Source organism: Molossus molossus, unplaced genomic scaffold, assembly GCF_014108415.1.
Source record: "Molossus molossus isolate mMolMol1 unplaced genomic scaffold, mMolMol1.p scaffold_m16_p_10, whole genome shotgun sequence".
NCBI lineage: Eukaryota > Metazoa > Chordata > Mammalia > Chiroptera > Molossidae > Molossus > Molossus molossus.
The window spans coordinates 100,945,520-100,966,073 of NW_023425345.1; the positions used below are offsets into that span (position 1 = coordinate 100,945,520).

Here is a 20,554-nt window from a genome sequence, read left to right on the forward strand (position 1 = left end):
AAAAACCAGGAGAAAAAATGTTAATATTAACCTTAACCTTATCTTCCTTTTTTCTAAAACCTACAACTCCAATCTCCCATCTTCACTACTGGTCTTCCCTCTTTGGAGTAACACAGAAGCCTACTTGAGACTGACTCAAAAAGTTCATGTTCAAAATAGGAAGGCAGGTGTCATATGGGTGTATGGGTGTGTGTTCTCGCAGGAGGTGGAGGGTGGTCTTGGCAACTGCAAAGAGCTGTGATTTGAGAAGGTAAAAGAGGGGTGACTGACAAGGGAAAAACAGATAAGCATTTTGCCTTGACAAAAGGATCTAAAAAGGTATAAAAAGATGAGACCCATGGGCATAAAGAACAGTCCTATTCAGAGCTATTTTTACTATACTTCAGTGTTCATAAATAACACAGAAGAAAGAGGAACAGGGTGAGATGAAAAGGAGAAGTCAAATGGCTAACCAGAACCTCCAAGTTCACATTTCCACAAGATTTTTAAAAATTTAATGGGTCATTTCCCCATATTTCAATACCCAAATATGGTCAATTTAAAATTTATTATCTAAATATACTCAACTTCTGAGTCATTCAGAAACCGACCTATTTAAGACCCACCAAGGTTCATCTTACAAAAGTTCACATCTAAATATCACTACTATTTTGAAATTAGTCTAGTATCACAATTTACAAATTTCCTGAAGCAAACTGGGTCCTCTGATACACACTCCAATAAAGAAAATATATTATAAATAAATCAGAATCAAATTAATAAAACCAGAGAAAGAGAGTTGATTACAAGTGCTTCCAAGAAATTCACATCAGTGTTATTTTAAATGCAAGTTCTCCTATCTATAATTTGACTATTAAATAGCATGTGTAAGACCAGAACTTACCAAATGAAAATCAATTAGTAATAAATTTTATGTTATGGTAGAATTAAACAGAAAAACTTTCATGAACTCAACATAAAGCAATTCTCGATATATAATAGCTTAAATTTTGGGGCACATAAATTTCCAAAGATACTTATTAGTTCACCCTTTACAAAGTTTGTCAGAAATAAGTAATACTGTGAACACTATTCTTGATAATAGTTTGATAATATGTATCAAAATGAAAAATAAACATGCTCTTTAACCTAGTACTCCTACATCTAGGAATTACAACTAAGAAGAAAATTACCCAAGTTAAAAGGTTTAAGTTTATCACATTTATTTATTTATTTATCGTTTTTTTTAAAAAAGAAGTAACTAAGTAACTAAAATATCTATTAGTAGGAAAACGGTTATGTGGGTCATGGTACATACAAAGGTGTATAGCCATTACGAATCATGTAGACTGACATCAGAGAAATACAAATTAAAACCACAATAAGATATCACCTCACACCTGTCAGAATGGTTATTATCAATAAATCAATAAACAATAAGTATTGGCAAGGATGTGGACAAAAAGGAATCCTTGTGTACTGTTGGTGGGAATGCAGATTGGTGCGGCCCCTCTAGAAAGCAATGTGGAGGGTCCTCAAAAATTAAAACAATATGGAGGGTCCTTATGACCCAGTGATTCCAGTTCTGGGAATATTTCTGAAGAAACCTGAAACATCAATTTGAAGGAATATATGCACACCTATGTTTACTGCAGCATTATTTACAACAGACAAGATATGGAAGCAACCCAAGTGCCCATTAATAAACGAGTGGTAAAAAAAAGTTGTGGTACATATATACAATGCAATATGACTCACCATAAAAAAGAATAAAATCTTACCATTTGCAACAGCATAAATGAACCTAGAGGGTATTATGTTAAATATAATAAGTCAGAGAAAGACAAATACCATATGATTTTACTTATATGTGAAATCTAAAGAACAAAATAAACAAATAAAATTGAAACAGACTCATAGATACAGAGAACAGACAGATGGTTGCCAGAGGGAAGGGAGGTTAGGGAACTGGGTAAAGGGATTAAGAAGTACAAAATGATAGTTACAAAATAGTCAGGGATGTAAAGTGCAGCATAACGAATATAGTCAATAATATTGTAATAACTACTGGTGCCAAGTGGGTATGGGAAATGTCGGGGGTCACACTTTGTAAAGTATATGATTATCTAAGCATTGTGCTGTATACCTGAAACTAAGACAAAATAATATTGAATGTAAACTGTAAATGAAAGTAAATTTTTTAAAAATCATGTGCAATGCAGAGACCCATATCACTAAGTAAAGATAAAATAAAATAAATAAAAATTAGGCCACAACACAGCTATTATACTAAATTGCTATTTCTATAAAATGGTGTGTTTATCATGTCTAAGAGAAAGGAGGGGAGAAGAACATGCATGTGTGCACGTGTGTAAAGGATGCTAACTAGAGATGCTCACTATAGCGCAGGCCAATATGGCTCAGTTGGTTGGGTGACAACCTGTGTAGCAAAAGGTTGCCTGTTCAGTTCCCAGTCAGGGCACATGCCTGGGTTGTGGACTCAGTTCCCAGTGGGGGAGCGCAGGAGGCAGCTGACCAACATTTTGCTCTCACATCCATGTTTTTCTCCTCTCCCCACATTTCCCTTCCCCTCTCTCTTAAAAAAAAAAAAAAGATGCTCACTACAATAATGTTAAGAGAGATGTTATCTCTAGGTGGTGAAGAAACTGGGTACATTTCTGCTTCCTTCTTTGTACTTCTCTGTAGCATCTGATTTTTTCCCAGTAAGGATATTTAATTTTTACAAAAAGATTTTAGGAAAGTTTGTAAAGATTTGTAAAGCATGAAGCCAGTTACACCAATCTCTCCCTTTTTTCCATATTATCATCACTGAATGAATTAGTATTATCATATGAATTTACATAAAATATGCAGTATTTAAATTGACACCAGTAGAACCAATGTATATCAAAAAGCAAAGTCTGTATCTGAAGGATAAATGACATTTTAAAACAAAAACAGATGAACTCCTCTTCTACTTAAAAATTAATTATATATCAAAGTCCTTCAATAACAGTAATCATTAATGCTCATGGAGGCATAACACCTAGTTCATTCTCAATATTACTCTCCCTATTTATAGGTCAATTCTCTCAGTAAAACTAGGAGGAAAATATTACCCTCCCTAAAAAGTGAAAAAAAATATCCATTTAGGACAGATAATAAGTACCCCAGGAGATGAGACCATCACAGCATTCCAGAGAGGCAAGAATTATATTATATAGCTCTAACTATTTTCTGTTCTTATGTATATCTTCTATCCCTAGCAATATAATAGTAAAACCTATTTGTCACATTTAATAGTAAGAAAGATTTACCTAGAGGCATTCTCTTGTTCTCTCCCTTCCTCCCTCTTTCTCTAAAATCAATAAAAAACATACCCTTGGGTGAGGATTAAAATAAATAATTTAAAACTTTAATAAAATGTATAAAATATTAAATTTCAGAACTAGTATTAGGCCAAAGAACTCATCTTGCCAGCTAATCTTTAATCCAGGTACATTCATTCAATTATTTCAATAGCTAACACATAAGACACTGTGCTAGGCACTGCAGAGAAAAATGATACACAAAACATAGCCACTGTGTTCTGTAAGTTCACAGACTGGCATTTCACATGTATAGAATGTGCCGTGAGCCCTGGCCGGTTTGGCTCAGTGGTTAGAGCGTCCACCTGCGGTCCGGAGAGATCCGGGTTCGGTTCCCGCTAAGGGCATGTACCTCGGTTGCAGTTTGTCCCCGGCCCTGGTTGGTCGTGCGGGTGGCAGCCACTCGATGTGTCCCTTTCACATCGATGTTTCCCTCTCTCTCTCTCCCTCCCACACTGTCTGTATAAAAAATGGAAAAATGTCCTCGGATGAGGATTAAAAAAAAAAGAATGTGCCGTGAACCCAACTCTACACCCCAAAGAGCTCAGAACATCCACATATCAAAAAAATAACAATTATTTACAGTGTGCCTTAAACTGTTAGCTGATAAAAGTTGCATATACATTTCTTTAGAGCAATATAAATTCTAGGGGTAAGCTATATTCTTAATGATTAAAGCTGTGTAATTAGATCACAAGACCATATGTTTGAACTAAATCCTAAAAGACAAATTAGCTGAGTCAAAACAGAGAGAAGGGCATACCAAGCAAAGCAAATACTCAAAAGCAGAGGCAGGAAGAGCTCTCCATGCTACTCTTCATGCTAGTGCAAATAGTTCAGTAGGTCTGCAGCAGTAAGCACGAGGGAGGTACCTTACATAGCTTTCGAAAAGGTATGGATTTTGTTCTAACGACAAAGAACAGATGACCAAAACTAGAAACAAATTCAGATAATCACCCTGGTCAATGGATAGTTTGAAAATAAGACCAGTAGCAGAAATCCAGATAATAGTCCAGGTAAAAAATAAAAGTAGGCCTAAATTATTACTCAGTGATATTAAAAGTGAAGACAATTTCAAAGTAGCACAATCAGGAGATCTCAGTGGCTAAAGGGTGTGGCTGATAAGGAAGACAGAAGAGTCAAAGGCTCACAAATTAAACAACTGTGTAATATCAATAACCAAGACAAATAGTGGGCATATACTTGTGAATGAGTGTGTAAATGAAAGAACAGGTATGAAAGAAAACATGTGGTGTTCATGGTACACACGCTGAATTTAAAGTCCTATGCCATACAGATAAAGATGTTCAGGAGAAATTAGTATTCAGAGTAAATATAGTGGACTGGGAGAATAATAAAATATATCTTGGAGTCCAAGATATTAGCTGAAGTAATGAAGACATACGAGATTACCAAGGGTTACTGTGTGGAGTAAAAGAGAAGAGGATCAAGGGCAGAACTTGGGAGAGCTCCCGAGGGCAGGGCAAAGTGGTCAAGAGGTCCCCAAAAGAGACCAAGAACAGTCTAAGAATTAAGAGAACAAAAGTTTCAAGGAGACAGAAATGGTCAACAATGTCAAACTTAGCAGCAGTCAAGTAAGAAATGTTACTTTTGGTAGTTAGGTAACCTTATCAAAAAGAGTTTCAATAAGTGGTCAAAGTAAAAGGCAAATGCTAGAAATCAAGAATAAATGAAAGATGAAAAAGTAGGAACAATAAGTAGGAAGCCTTTCTCAAACTGTATGTTTCCCAAATGCACTGACCACAGAACATTTCCTCATGAAAAACATTCCTTGATTCTGGTGCTTCCAGAACAGGAGAAATTTTAACATAACATGTTTATAAGCTAGGAGGAAGAAACTGATGTCAAGGGAGAGACTGTCTAAAACTGAAAAGTGATAGATAACGGAATAAATTGCTGGAAGGAATAAAGACAGCTTCTGAAGCATATAGTAAGGAAACACCTGTTTGATCAGGAAGAAAAATAGTAAGCAAAGGTACAACTGAAAATGTTGTACAGCCTGACCAGTTTTGTCCAGTGGTTAGAGCACTGGCCTGCAGACCAAAGGGTTGTGGGCTCGATTCCAGATCAAGGGCACATACCTGGATTGCAGGTTTAATCCCTGGCCCTGGTCAGGGAACACACAGCAGACAACCAATCAATGTTTCTCTCTCACATCAATGTTTCTCTTTCTCTCCCTCTCCCTCCTCTCTCTCTAAGTCAATGGAAAAGATATCCTCAGGTGAGGATTAACAAAAACAAACAAAAAGAAATCGTTGTTTATAGATATTGTACATAAGTAGAAAGCTGACACGAGGCAATTCATTCCCAATGACCTTTCCACCCCTTCTGAAGAACACAACTCATTTATTCAAAGGGATGAGGGGGAAGGGCAAGAGCAGGTTTTAGACGGTTAAAGGTTTAGAATAGAATAGCAGCTACAGAGAAGAAGAGAAAAGAAGAGGGTCTGGGATGGGGGTCAGAAAGTAGTACACATATGTTAACACCATTATTTAGCCATACCATACATAGTTCTACAGCTCTTCAAAGTCCCGACAGGCTGAAGCATCACTCTTATATATCCCAATCCATTCTATCTAAAGCCCGAATAATTCCATTTCCTGGAGCCTAGAGGCTACAAATCACCTGAAAAAATACCAAAACTCAGGAGTAATTAAAGATTCAAGTATATTCAGTTAAGTTTACAAAACTCTCTGGGATCTTAAAAGCACCAATAACAAGCAACCAGAATTCACAGGAGAATTTTTGAGCCAAGAGATTTTAATGTGAGCATTCTTATAATTAAATACTTCTTACAAGAAAGGCCATTTAATTGGACCACAAGGGGGGGGCCAAGAATAATACTAATAATTTATTACTTATAACCCCAATGTTTTCAAATATTTGAGACGAAAAATAATTTTATTTAACAGTTCATTACTTTTAAGTAAATCTTAACCTGAAAGACCCTGAAACAGGGTGTTTCCTTACAAAAATCACTCATTTTCTATCCTTTCATTCAAGTTGACACCTAATTTCTATGTGAAAGATGGGAACACAGGTATTCCCTCAAAAAAAAGGCATTTTAAACTAATTTTTTAAAATATTCAAGTGCATCAACATTAAAATGTGAGCCCCTACAAGGCAATTAATGTCACTGCCTCACCCTATGCCACACGTATCTCAATATAACTTACTGACAGCACCCTAAATAAATATAAACGAAGACCAACTTTAAGAGTGATAAGGTAAAACTGGAGGAATAGATATTTATTTAACATCTACGGTGGGCTTGGAAATTTGATTTCTCACAATTCTGAAAGATAGGTGGATAAAATATTTCAAACCTAAACAACAGCATTTGAACTTTAAAGAAATGAAAAATCTTGAACTCATGTACAAATTAATGAAGCAGAGGGATGGGTAAACATCCTAGGCAGAGACTGAGAAAAGATAAAAGTGAATTCGCAATCAGGGGAAATAAAGTATTGCTGATGTGGAGTTCCAGGTGACTTTCCATTTACTATTTCCTTATTGTTTGGGCTGAGATCATGGAAATATACAAAATGGAGAAGGTCTGTCAATTAACAACACTGTCAAGAAATTATTAAGACTACTACCAGGCTCAAAAAATTGAAAAATATCAAGAATACTTGGACAATGTTAAACTGAAGTGTTTTAAAAGAATAAAAGATCCTCCAACATTTCAAAAAAAAAACGTCACATGTCCTAAATTACTTGTGATAATAAAACTAAACAATCTATATGGAGGCTATAAATCCCAGGAAACCTATGATCAATCTTTAAAAATATATAAAAGTCTTACAATAAATTACTACAAACTGAATATATTACTTAATAAAATAAAATAAAACAGCAACATTTAGAGACAAGCAAAATACCTTAAGGGGTCCTGGCTAAGTGGCCAGTTTGGTTGGAGCATCATCCCATACACCAAAAGGCTGTGAGATCAATTCGCATCAGGGAATATACCTAGGTTGCGGGTTTGATACCTTGTCGGGGTGCAAATGGGAGGCAACCAGTCGATGTTTTTCTCTCATATTGATGTTTCCCTCTTTCTCTCTCCCCTTCTCTCTCTAAAAATCAATAAAAACATATCCTCAGGTGAAGATTTAAAAAAATAATCAAATAAACACATGCCTAGTTTCAAATATTTACAATCCAGTGAAAAAAGACAAACAGGTAGCAAACAATGTAAAACACAATTAAGTAACTGTTAAACAACACCAAGTATAGTGGAAACAGTACAAAAAAATAAAAGTATCTGAAATGTTTGAGGAAGTATTCACAGAGAAGGTAGCATTTGAGAGAACTCCTGAAGGGAAAAGGGAGGCTCAGTTAACAATGGGAGAGATCCAAAGGTACAGAGAACTGACTATGTATTTTATATTCCATGAGGTATGAAAGATTCCATGATTAGAATTTAATATGTATGAATGGTTAAAGAGAGATAGCCCTAGAAAGGCAGAAGAGATCCTGAAAGGATCTGATAAAAATTATTTAGAAGATACACTTAACATATAAACTAGTCAGTAGTGTTAAAAAAGGGAGGAAAAAAAAGATATTGCAAATTTTAAAGAATAGGATAAGAGGCAGATGATATAGTAGGAAGATCTTGGGATTTAGAATTAAATAGATCTAGGCTAGAATTCCAGCTTAAGATTTAGTAAAATGTCATTTCCCTATTTGTCAAATGTGAATAATGTCATTATTGCGGTAAAGCCTTAATATGATGGCAAACGTAACCTGTCCGATGTACTGTCATTCAATTTCCTTCTCATAATAAATGATGGAGTGTGAGAGATGACAGGGGAAAAGTAAAGATACATAACCTCAGTGACTGGGAAGATAAAGCCATTAGCTAAGGAAGGAATATAAGAGAAAATGTATAAAGCAGTACATTTGGAGAACAGAAAGCTTACATATCAAATTTGCAGTGATAGTGGGAGAGTATATCTATATGCAAGGTATCAGAAGGCAGGAAAAATTTGGGTCTTGAACTCAAAAGACAGAGATAATAGAAATAAAATTTTAAGAATCTTAGACATACAAAGGAAAGCAAAGAACAAGTAAGCCAAGAACAGCTCATAAGGAGTCAGGATGAAACAACAAATCAAGAATGCAAACAGGAAAGTTTCAAAAATAAAAAGGTAGCCAGACATATTAAGTATTGAGTAAAATTGGATTTGCTAATTAAGGAAATCTCTGACAAACTTTGAGAGCTATTTCAGCAAAATGTTGATGGCAAACTGCAGGCGCTGAAGGAATAAATGGGTGGTAAAGACAACAGGGAAAAGATTGAATCTATTCAAAGGGTCCTCAAGTAGCAAATTCACAAATATAGTAATGGAGACCAGGTGCATATTATCAATATTTCAAACAGCCATAAGAAAACTAAATTTAGTTTCCACCAAGCTACAAAAGATTAAGAGAAATATTAAGTTTCTTTGATTCTCTCTCTTTTTTTTTTTTAATCCTCATCCGAGGACATTTTTTTTTTTTTCCATTTTTTTGTACAGACAGAGTGGGAGGGAGAGAGAGGAAGAGAGAGAGGGAAACATCGATGTGAAAGGGACACATCGAGTGGCTGCCACCCGCACGACCAACCAGGGCCGGGGACAAACTGCAACCGAGGTATGCGCCCTTAGCGGGAACCGAACCCAGGCCTCTCCGGACCGCAGGCGGACACTCTAACCGCTGAGCCAAACCGCCAGGGCTCTTTGATTCTCTTATTAGCATGTTATAGATTTTTAGAACGAAAGCACGTGTCACTATTTTACAAATGTGTGTTTGGTAGACAGGTTCTTTCATATCATGCGATTCTTGGTAGAAAATAAATAAAAAGATTATTAAGCACTAAAAGACTGGGAATCATGGCTCTTGAAAGGAATCCAGCACTAAAGAGAATAAATGCAATTATGAATAATACAGGTAGAAACCTTCAGAGAAAGTTTTCTTACATATTGTTGCCATTTTAAGGTTTTTGTTTGTTGGTTGTTTGGATGTTTTTCTTTTGTTTTCAGCAGTAAAAATAACTTGTAAAGATGTTAGGTCAAGATTAAGAAATCAATATAAAGAAATGTTTAAAGTTCCAGAAAGATAGTTAAAGGTCATTGAGAAAAAGATGCCTCAGAAGGAAAAAACACTTATCTTACAAATACTGCAAAGTCATGCATGAGTGACAAATATCTGGAAAACTATGTATGCATTCTTATCCTCAAAAAAAGTTCAGTTAACCAGTTAGATAATTAAACCAACCCAAGTTCTAGTACAACTACAGCTATATCACATAAAAATGTAGAATTTCGAAGTCTGACAAACATGGGTTCAAATTTCTACTCTTCTACTAACTACTGCTGAGCTTTAATGTTACTTAGCTTCTCTGAAAACACTTCATTTAACAATACCTTTTGTTCCATAAATTATTAGGAAGACCAAAAGAGACAGTTTATGTAAAGAGCTTAGCACAGTGCCTAGCACAAAGTAACTATTTAATAAACATAGCTGTAATTACTAAAGTAAAATATAGACAGATATCTCTCTGACCTTAGGATTGAGAAGACCTCAGTTTGAAATGAAAGGAAAGAAATGAAACAGGAAAGATTAATATAGCTGGCTATACAATCCTTTTAAAATTTATGTGAGCCCTGGCCGGTCTTTCTCAGTGGTTACAGCGTTGGCCCACGGACCAATGAGTCACGGATTTGATTCCGGTCAGGGTCATGTACCTCAGTCGTGGTTCGTCTCCGGCCATGGTCGGGTTCGTGCGGGAGGCAACCAGTTGATGTGTCTCTCCCATGTAGATGTTTCTCTCTCTCTCCCTCTCCCTCCCACTCTATCTGAAGATAAATGGAAAAATATCCTCAGGTGAGGATTAAAAACAAAAAATTATGTGAAAAACATACAATAATGAAACGTAAACATCACACAAAACTAAAAAAATATTGGTAGAGAACTGATTTATATAAATTATTTTTCTTACACAACAAAAAGATAAAAAGCCCAATGGTAAAAACAAAAAAATATGTACTGACAGAATCTTTGCTCTGTATAAACACTACCAGATACCCAACTTAAGAATCCACAAAGAGAGTAACAAAGACCAAAGCAGATGGGTATTTTCAGTACTTCAACATGAGACTCACAGTAAGAGGTATTATTGCCCCTCCAATATTAAAATAATCTAATTAAAGCATTCCTTATGTCCTTAAAGGAAAAGAACTATCTGAAGCATAATAGTAGTACTGGAAATATTAGATTCAGATAACACCAATTCCTTCTTTCTCACTCTGAAAGCAATGTATTAATAGCTGTTTTAATTAAAAATAAAACATAATTCTAGCATATATTCTTACACTAGCCTAATAATTTTTTCAAGCTGTGCTAAAAAGAGGTATCTGAAAACGGCCATTGGGATAAGGGGGTGCAGAGGCAGTTGTGAGAGGTTGAATGGCTATACCTCTGTATTTAACGGTGTTTCACTCTATAACCTACAAGAAATTCCAGTTCCACTTATATCTATTCTTAAATAGTACAGGTCTAATTTATTTTCAAACTTTCTTTTTAAAACTGAAAAATAATTCTAACAATCCATATCAAATCTCTCTCCTTCTGATTTCAGACAAAACTTCAGTGAATAGCACTGCTATTCTTAATGACATATCCAAAACTTGACATTTAAATTTAAGTATATGATTATACAGATCCCCCCACTCACACCAGTTTATCTTTGTATTTACTACCAAAACTTCAGTTGGGCAAATAATGCATTTTGCAATATTCAAAATAACTTCTTTATTTCTTTGTCCAAGTAATACGGGTATTGCTAAGGTATTAATATTAAACAGACAAAAATACTGTGGAACTCCTTCATAATACAAGTTTGGTGACAGAAATAAAACGAAGTTGTTAATTCTGTTTATCTTTTTGGTGTATGGTATGTGTATGTGGTATTACAGGTTTTTGGCTAGCAATATATTAAAAATACCAATTTACTCAGAAAGGAAACATATCCTACTTCCAGCTAAATTGAAATTTTGATTAATAGATCTATATTACATACAATTACCAATTTTTAAAAATAAGATTATAATCATTATAATCCAAATTGATTATTTCGTAGGTACTTCAGAATTCTATACCAAAGCTAGCCTCTGAGTTATAAAAATTCATTTTCATTGTTCAACACTGATAAGGCAGTTAAACACTGAAATGTATTTATAACTCTACAACAACATACTACTGACAGTGGTTTTAGAGCAAACACTTGACAAGTTTGTTCACATACAGTTTTTATTTCCTAGTAAAAATATATCAAATACACACACACAAAGCTTCCTGTTCAAATTTCAAATAAATAAAATTTTCCATAATAAATGTAATAATATGATTTTTCAATGTAGTACCTTGAATAACTTTGTATATTAAAAATAATTAAACTAGCCCTGGCCAGTTTGGCTCAGTGGTTAGAGCATCGGATAATGGACCACAGAGTCCCGGGTTCAGTTCCCACTAAGGGCACATACTTCAGTTGCTGTTTGTCCCCGACCCTGGTTGGGGTCATGTGGGTGGCAACCACTCGATGTGTCTCTCACATTGATGTTTCTCTCTCTCTCTCTTCCTCCCTCTCTCCCTCACACTCTATAAAAATAATAATAATAATAATAATAATAATAATTAAACTTGCCCAGCTGGTGTGGCTCAAGAGGCACCAAGAGGTTACTGGTTTGATTCCCAGATGGGGCACATACCCAGGTTTCAGGCTTGATCCCCAGTAGGGGGGAGTGGGAGGCCACAGATAGATGTTTCTATCTCTCTCGCTCTGCCTTACTCTCTCTCTAAAATTTAAAAAAAAAAAAAAATTTAAACTTCCCTGGCCAGTGTGGCTCAGTTGGTCAGAGAATCATTCCATACACCAAAAGGTGGTGGGTTCAATTCCCGGTATGGGCACATACCCAGGTTACAGGTTCCGTGGGGTGGAAGCACGAGGCAAATTAATGTTCCTCTCTCTCTCTCCCCCTCTCTAAAATCAATTAAAAATAATAATAATTATTAAACTTAACTGTTAACAAGATCCAAAAGAAAATACTAAATTTAATAAAAGGATACGAATATATACAAGCAGAGAAAGCTCAAAGAGCCACCAAAATCATTTAGTTAGTTAATGGGCCACTACCCTCACTTTCATTAAAAAAATACCACCTAAGTATATCATCTAAGCCACCCAATCTCATACCCACCACCCCACAGACACAGAAAGCAGCCAAGATATTCACTTTCAAAAAATGTCTAGTAAAAATATTTTTACCTGTAAATTGTTTTCTGTGACTCTGTTCCACCAAACCATATTGATGGGTACTCCTGATTTACACCTGTCAGCAAGGCAGCCAATAGGGTTCTTTGCTTTTCGTGCCTTTGATCCCATCGGAACTAGCCTCTCCTCCAGCATCCCCAGGCGATACTTCCTTGGCTAGGAAAAAGAAGGAAAGAAACCAGGCCACTCCTAACATCCCCCACACTAATCTAAACTAGTATATCTAACAGAGAAGATATCAGGAATGGTGGAATAGAAAACAAGTAAAATTTATAAGACACTCCCTCTAATGTCCTTATTACCACCCAGCATTTCCCACCCCACCCCCAATACCTCCAAAATAACCCACAGCCCTAAAAGGCTGAACAGCAATATTATATAAAACAACAGATATTTTAGAGAAATACATTATAATCTGAGTTGGTAAGACCTTAATAAATAGAAATTAACTTATCAGCAAAGAAATGCTTTGCAAAAATTTTTCCACTGGCACTTACCTATTCTCATTGCAATATGAAGAACTGGGTTCAAGGGCACAAAATATAGGTAAAAAAATTTCTCCAAACCATACCTTTTCTCTGCTCTCCATCTCACTGCCTTATTTGCTACTAAGGACTATCCCACTTAAAAGAATCCTAAAGAATGGACTTTTTTTTGTAATTTTTAAATTCTGTGCACATTAGACCAGACTATAAGTCATTCAATGTGATGTAAGCATTCAACTTAAGGTACTCAGTGAAAAGAAATAATCTCAGACTTTAAATAAAAATACACAAATATCACTGGTCTTATAAATCTCAGTAATTTGAACAGATTGATACTAAATAAACTGTCTAATAAAAGCATGGATTCACTGGCTAACATTATATATCACAAAGTTAGTATAGTCCAGCTGGTGTGGCTCAGTTGATTCAGAATCGTCCCACGCACCAAGAGGTCACCAGTTCAATTCCCCCATCAGCCCAGGGTTGCAGGGTTTGGGGCTTGATCCCCAGTAGGGGCATGGAGGCAGCCGATCAATGGTTTCTCCTCATTGATGTCTGTATCTCTCTCTCTCTCCCCCTTCCTTTCTAAAATAAATAAAAATATATTTTAAAAAATAAATGAAGTTAGTAAACAACCTTAGTGGTTGGCAGGGTTTTTTATTTTTTAATTTTTTTTTTCTTTATTGGTTTTTAGAGAGGAAGGAAGAGGGAGAAAGAGATAGAAACATCAATGAGAGAGAACACTGACTGGCTGCCTCCCACATGCCCCCCACTGGGGATCGGGCCCACAACCTAGGCATGTGCTCTGACCAGGAATCGAAACGGCGACTTCTTGGTACATGGGTCTACGCTCAACCACTGAGCCACACTGGCCACACGGCAGGGTTTTTTATTATGTGAAAGCTAATGACAGTTTTCACCATCTTACTTCTCTTTAATTGTAGCAAATTTGCACTAAATTGAATCGTAAAGGGAATTTGTATATGTATTTTTGCCTTTTAAGGAATAATGATACATTCTTGAGATGGTATCTAACTGTAAGACCTGAAATTTAAAAAATCTATGTTTACTCATTGTTCTGTCATAAGACTGCTGAAGCAAATAATTAAATTAACTTTCTTCATAAAATGTGTCATAACCAAATATATAAAATATATAAAAAATATTTTCCAGTATAAAAACAACCAAGTTGAAGAAAACACTTGCTTTTCAAATTCAAAATGACCTTGTAAATTATGTCTATGAAAATAATTCTACACAATTTAGATTCTCCACTCCACAAATAGCCCTCCGACTATGCTGTCTTTGGTTTAAGGAGGAGGAAAAAAATTAAACTTGAATAAGAAAGGCAACTAGACTACCTACATACTCAATAATTATAGCGGTGGATAAAGTTTCATGAGGGTAAAATATTTCCACCTCTACGCAATCGTGGACCAATTCAATAATCCTCCACGTCTACATCACAAGCAACTTTCGTAGATGAGAATAAAAACAGCCTTCGGAACCACATTACAAATAAAAAATTTAAAGTAAAGTTATTTCTAATGTCATAGTTCACAACTATAAAGATCTGATATACAGCAAAAATAATATAACCTTAATTAAGCCTTTACTAATCTAAAATTTATATTTTAGAAAACATCTGGGCTAAAGATTATCCTATCAGAAAAGCTCAACATATCAAAGGATATTTATTTAATAAAACCACAACCTGTCAAATAGGACTTATACAAAAACACCTAAATTCCAGTAATATATTTGAAAGCAAGAAAATTATTGCTTTAAATGTCCTTCTGTTATCAAGATCCTTCACAAATTCAGACTTGCTTTTGACCCCAAAATTACAATTTGTGCAATTAAAGCAACTCATTTTCTTATAGTAGGGCATTAGCAACATAGAAATCAGGTTTTAAATAAATCCAATGGGCCATTCTCCTTCTCTAACAGCTCTTGTTATATGGTTTTTGTTTTTCCAAAGAGGAATTCATCACTCCTCTCCCTTTTTCCATCCCCCCCAAAACCTGTTATTAGCCTAAGATTTTTTTCCTCTTAGATAAAAAGAAATCTCCAACATGTACCATTATAGATTTAAGTTTCTTCAATAAATACCCAGCAATTAAAATCTAATCTAATGTGATACTGAATGATATGACCTAAGGTATCAATAGCATTTTAAATACCATTATAAGCAACAGAAGACAAAATGACACCTGAAAAGAGAGAGCAGGCAACAGAAAGTATGATGGTGAGAAGTCTCATTGTATAGAAAGTACATTATAGTAAAATCTCATTTGTAAACTAATTTCTAAATTATTTGAACTACAAATTCCTTGGAGAAAAAAATGTATTTTCAACTAAACATTTAAGAGCTTACTTTGTACTTGGAATACAATGATGAATAAAATAAAGCACTCACCTTTCTCTCAAAAAGAGTACATAATCTAGTAGGTAACAAAGTCATGCAAACAGAACATAGTCACTCTGACACAATAAATGCATATATAATCAAGGCAGAGACAAAGACTTCATAGAGAAAGTGAATGCCTGAGCAGTTTTGAAGGAGTACTAAATGAGCCAGGATGGATGGATGGACGGACGGACGGACGGACGGACAGACGGACAGACGGTCGGACAGATAGATGATTTAGATAGATGATTAGATAGGTAGGTAGATAGATAGGCAGATAGGTAGGTAGGTAAGTAGATGGATAGAGCTGTGTTATAGGCTAGGAAAAAAGTATATGTAGAGACAGATAAACAGACAGATGATAGAGCTGTGTTATAGGCTAGGGAAAACGTGTATGTTGAGGTATAAAGGCACTATGGTGTTAAGGGAAAACTATAATTATTGAGTCTACTATTGGTAGAAGGACAACCTTAAAAGCAAAAGATGAGGCTTGAAAGCAATTAACAAACATGAATTGTTTTATATCCTATGGCAAGGAGTTTGGACTTCATTCCATGGACCCTGAGGAACTCTTGAAAACTTAAGAATGAGAATTAAACTCGAAGCAGGTAGACAAATTACTGTACTCTGGCAGTAATCCAAGTGAGAGTTTCTCAACCTCAGCAATAGATTTTGAATAATTATTTATTGTAGGGGCTGCCCTGTGCATTGCAAGATGTTTAGCAGCATCCCTGACATCTATCCACTATGCCAGTAGTACCACAGCCCCTGTTTTGATAACTAAAAATATCTTCAATGTCCCCTAGAAGAAGGAGATCAAAAACTGTCCCCATTTGAGCCCTGGCTAGTGTGGCTCAGTTGACTGAGTGTTATCCCATGCATCTAAAGGACACAGGTTCGATTCCTGGTCAGGGCACATGCCCAGGTTGCGGGTTTAATACGTGGTTGGGGTGCGTACAATAGGCAACTAATCAATGTTTTTCACATTGATGTTTCTCTCCTCCCCCCACTTTCTCTCTCTCTAAAATCAATAAAAACATTTTTTTTTAATTGCCCCCATTTGAGAACCACTGGACTTGGTAAAGGATATGAACTCAGGAGATCAAAATGGGAATAGAGAGCTAAGGCCTGGCTGAAGAAAGATATGTTAGGTTAAAAACAACTATTGGGGGCTGAGGGAAATGAAGAAGTCAAATGGAAGATAACAAAATTTTATGGGAAATGTTTGTTTACCCCTAAAGTTAATCCTCTAAAGTTTCTGAGTTCAGTAAGATCCAAACCCCTCCTCCAGAACCAATAAAAGCAAACACCCCTCTTCTCTTTCCCTTAACTTGCAGCAGTAATCCTTTTCTAGACCAATCTTGAGAATATGATGGTCAAATAAATTAAGTTGCCTTGTTGATCCTCCCTTCCTCATAGACTTGTCAGTCCCGCCTGCTGGTTATTATGGAGTGAAAGCATTTTAAAATACCATGTCCCATTGGTAGATAACCAGCTTTTCTGTTCCACCTCCTAGTTAAGTCAATATTGTACATCAAAAGCCCCAATCTCTTTCACTCCTGTGGCAAAATATCCAGCAGAGCCTGTAACTAACTGGCGCGCGCGCTCTCTCTCTCTCTCTCTCTCTCTCTCTCTCTCTCTCTCTCTCTCATACATACAAACCTCAAGATTCACTACAAAAGTGACCAATTTTTATTATTCTTCAAAACTCTAAATAAATAGCATAATTAGGTAGTAGTTGAAAATAGTGTAACCCTTTTTATTGGGCATTTAAAAAAATTTAGGGCTTGAACAAAAGCTTTCAAGAATAAGAAAAAGGCTCTGGCCGGTTTGGCTCAGCGGTTAGAGCATCAGCCTGCGGTCCGGAGAGACCCGGGTTCGGTTCCCACTAAGGGCATGTACCTCGGTTGCAGTTTGTCCCCGGCCCTGGTTGGTTGTGCGGGTAGCGACCACTCGATGTGTCCCTTTCACATCGATGTTTCTCTCTCTCTCTTCCTCTCTCTCCTTCCCACTCTACCTGAACAAAAAATGGAAAAATGTCCTCGGGTGAGGATGATAAAAAAAAAAAAAAAAATAAGAAAAAGTTTAATAATGTATTCTAGATGAGCACCTCTCCAACTGTAATGAGCATGTGAATCGTCTATGGATCTTGTTAAAATAAAGGTTCCAATTCAGTAGGCCAACAGTGAAGCCCAAGATTTTGCATTTCTAAAAATGCTCCCGAGACTGCTAGTGATGCTGGTCTGGGGACCACACTTTGAGAAGAAGAGTTCTAGAGAATGTCAAAGAAAAGACCTGGATAAGAAACAACTAGTGGTGCAAACAGCAATTGGGGTCACCTCCTAAGATAAAAAAGACTGGAGGTTCAATAATTCAACAACCCAACTCCTTATAGCTTGACCAAGAAACTTAGAGCCTTCAAGACCATTACTCATAGCCCCAAAGCCCTAGCTCTTCAAAAATCTTTGCCGTAATCCATAAACGTAGATTCCAATGGTCTAGGACTGAGGGAAGTCTACTCTCATCCCTAAAAAACAAAAACTAAGGTAAGTCTCTAGACTATGTCAAAGAACAGTAAAAGTTTATTTTAAAAACTGTTCTAATTTTTTCATTCATTCACTCAACTTTTCAGTATAAGGTTACTTGTCCTTCCTAGAAAAACAGTAAGCTCTATTCTCTTCCTCCAAAACATCACAGTTTAGCAAAAGAAAAGTCTATAAATAACCACTGCTTATTTAGAAATGTAGTTAAAGGTAACAGACCAATTATCAGTGCACAATTCTTTCGGTAAAATTGTAAAACATCCTCATCTCTACAATGCTTCACGCCACCAACCATATTTTACTATATATGATCTAATTGTTAGTAATAAATGAGAGAAATCAAATTGTTATCCTATGACAAAAAGTGTCCAATGTCCTGAGTTTTAAGAACCCCCTTTGAACATCAAAAACACAGTAACTGCTTTCACTATTTATACTCTAAAACAATAAATGATTTAAAGTTGCTATGAATAATACTTTTAAATGATTTGCATTTTATTAACCAGAACATCTTCACATACTAGGAAAACAGTAGTGCTAATATATGAAATATTATCTCCCTTCAGATAATGCTTAATGGATATATTAATTCATTACCTTTTGCAGTAACAACTCATCAATCTACTTCCTGCCATTCCTGAGGGTCCACTAATAGGAACCTCTGGCCTATAATTTACTATATATTTATTTGAAAATAAACCTGCATTTCTTTTACAACCTCTCCTGGTTCAGAGTGGTCTTCCTTAAATTAAGTAAATATCCTGATTATTTTATCATATTTGTAATGATGAAAAGTAAATATAAGATTATAATTCCATTAACCATCAGCGGTCAATGTAAACTCACCAGGAAAAGACCCCAAACTGATTAAATCCATTTGAATTTTTAAAATCAAATAAATTAATTCCCATATAATCATCAACACAGGAACTACCTCTACCTAAGTTATTAGTTAACTAGGTGTGTTAATACACCTGAATTTTAAAGGCTCCTATACCTAATTAATTTAGAATAATAAATCCAGACCTACAAATCACTACAGGTCAAATTCCAATCAATTTTTCCTTGGGCAAAAGACATAAAAATAAAAAATAAAACAAGTCAGTCTCAAAAATTATGTTGTATTTTGTCCTGTCATTCATTATCATTAACTGTGGACCTTTCATGAAAATATTAAGTTGCTTACATTTTCACTGCTTAAATAAAAATAACAGGACTGGATGGGTGCCTAGGTCTACAAAGAGTAGGTCTATAGAAAAACAGACTGTCCCTGTTAAAGATTCATGGATAGGTAAACATCTGGAATTGAAAAGGACCTTTTAATTTATGGAGCTAATACACAAATCACATATAGGATGAAAAAATGAAAAGAGAGGATGCTGCTAAGTAAAACCCGATATAAATTATATCATATATAGCAAACAAGATATACATATTCACACAAACATATTATTAAGCTCTACTTAGAGCCATATCCTAAGAGAGGAGTCCTTCAATATTATCTACATAAATCTAAGAAAGCCTACAAAATAGTCATTATTTCTGTTCTTAAAACTTCAATGTTACACCAAAAACAAGATCAGTTGGAATACCCTTCCTAAATAAGCAAGACTACATTCAATTTCTAAAGAACTGAAACACCAACTGCAAATTATTTTGTTCTTCTGCTTTAGTATAGAATCAGAATACAAGATTTGGTGAAATAAAATACCATGCCAAATTATTAAAATATTTTAAGTGAAAGTGAGTACAAGTGTATTTCTAAGTCACGAAAGTTATTTACACAGCAAACTATCAACTGTAAAAATCATAAAAGTTTTTATATGAATTTCAGTCCCTTATCAAAACCAACCATCATGCTAAAATGCCTAGCCGATAATTAGGAGTAGGTTCCCTTCTGATTTCTTTATGTATATCCTTGCCTTAAATTCAATCTTAAAATAAAATTTAATATCTTCAGAAATCATCTTTAATATAGTTGAACTTAAACTAAGGTAGTGATTAATCAAAATTAATCTTACATTCAGAAACAGATAAACCTGTTTTTAAATTGCACTCATAAGCAATAGAAGTGTAACAACTACCATTTGACAAGCAATTCACAACCATTAATGTATTTAATACTAATAATTCTGTGAGATAGGCACTATTATAATACCAACTTTACGGACAAAAAAAATGATGCTTAGACGAGGTTAAAATAACTTGTCTATAATCTCACAACATAAGATCAGGCTCTAGAGCCTGTACTCTTAACCATGGAATTCTGTCTACTATTCCTCATTCTACAGTATTTCTTAATCTATCACTATCTTAATATTATTCTAGTTAATCCTAAAATGACCTAAAACAAATTCCTAAATGAATTAATCTCTTTGAATCTAACTGACATGGATGGGATAACTGAAAAACAACAGCTACAGAGATTTTATTCA

At 35.2% G+C, this 20,554-nt stretch overlaps 1 protein-coding gene across 8 annotated transcripts in view; it reads right to left on the minus strand.

Annotated features, from left to right (window-relative positions):
• Positions 1-20,554, minus strand: part of PAN3 (poly(A) specific ribonuclease subunit PAN3) — a 153,689-nt gene that overhangs the window by 94,651 nt on the left and 38,484 nt on the right. For 7 of the 8 annotated variants that reach the window (XR_004958279.1, XR_004958280.1, XM_036251003.1 and 4 more), the window contains one exon: positions 12,676-12,837. The exons of the other annotated variant lie outside the window; for it this stretch is intronic. Coding sequence is in view for 5 of the 7 variants with exons in the window: in XM_036251003.1 (XP_036106896.1) it covers positions 12,676-12,837 (162 nt within the window). In the remaining 2 variants the exon portion in view is untranslated. The remainder of the gene's footprint in view (positions 1-12,675; positions 12,838-20,554) is intronic. 8 annotated transcript variants of the gene reach the window in all.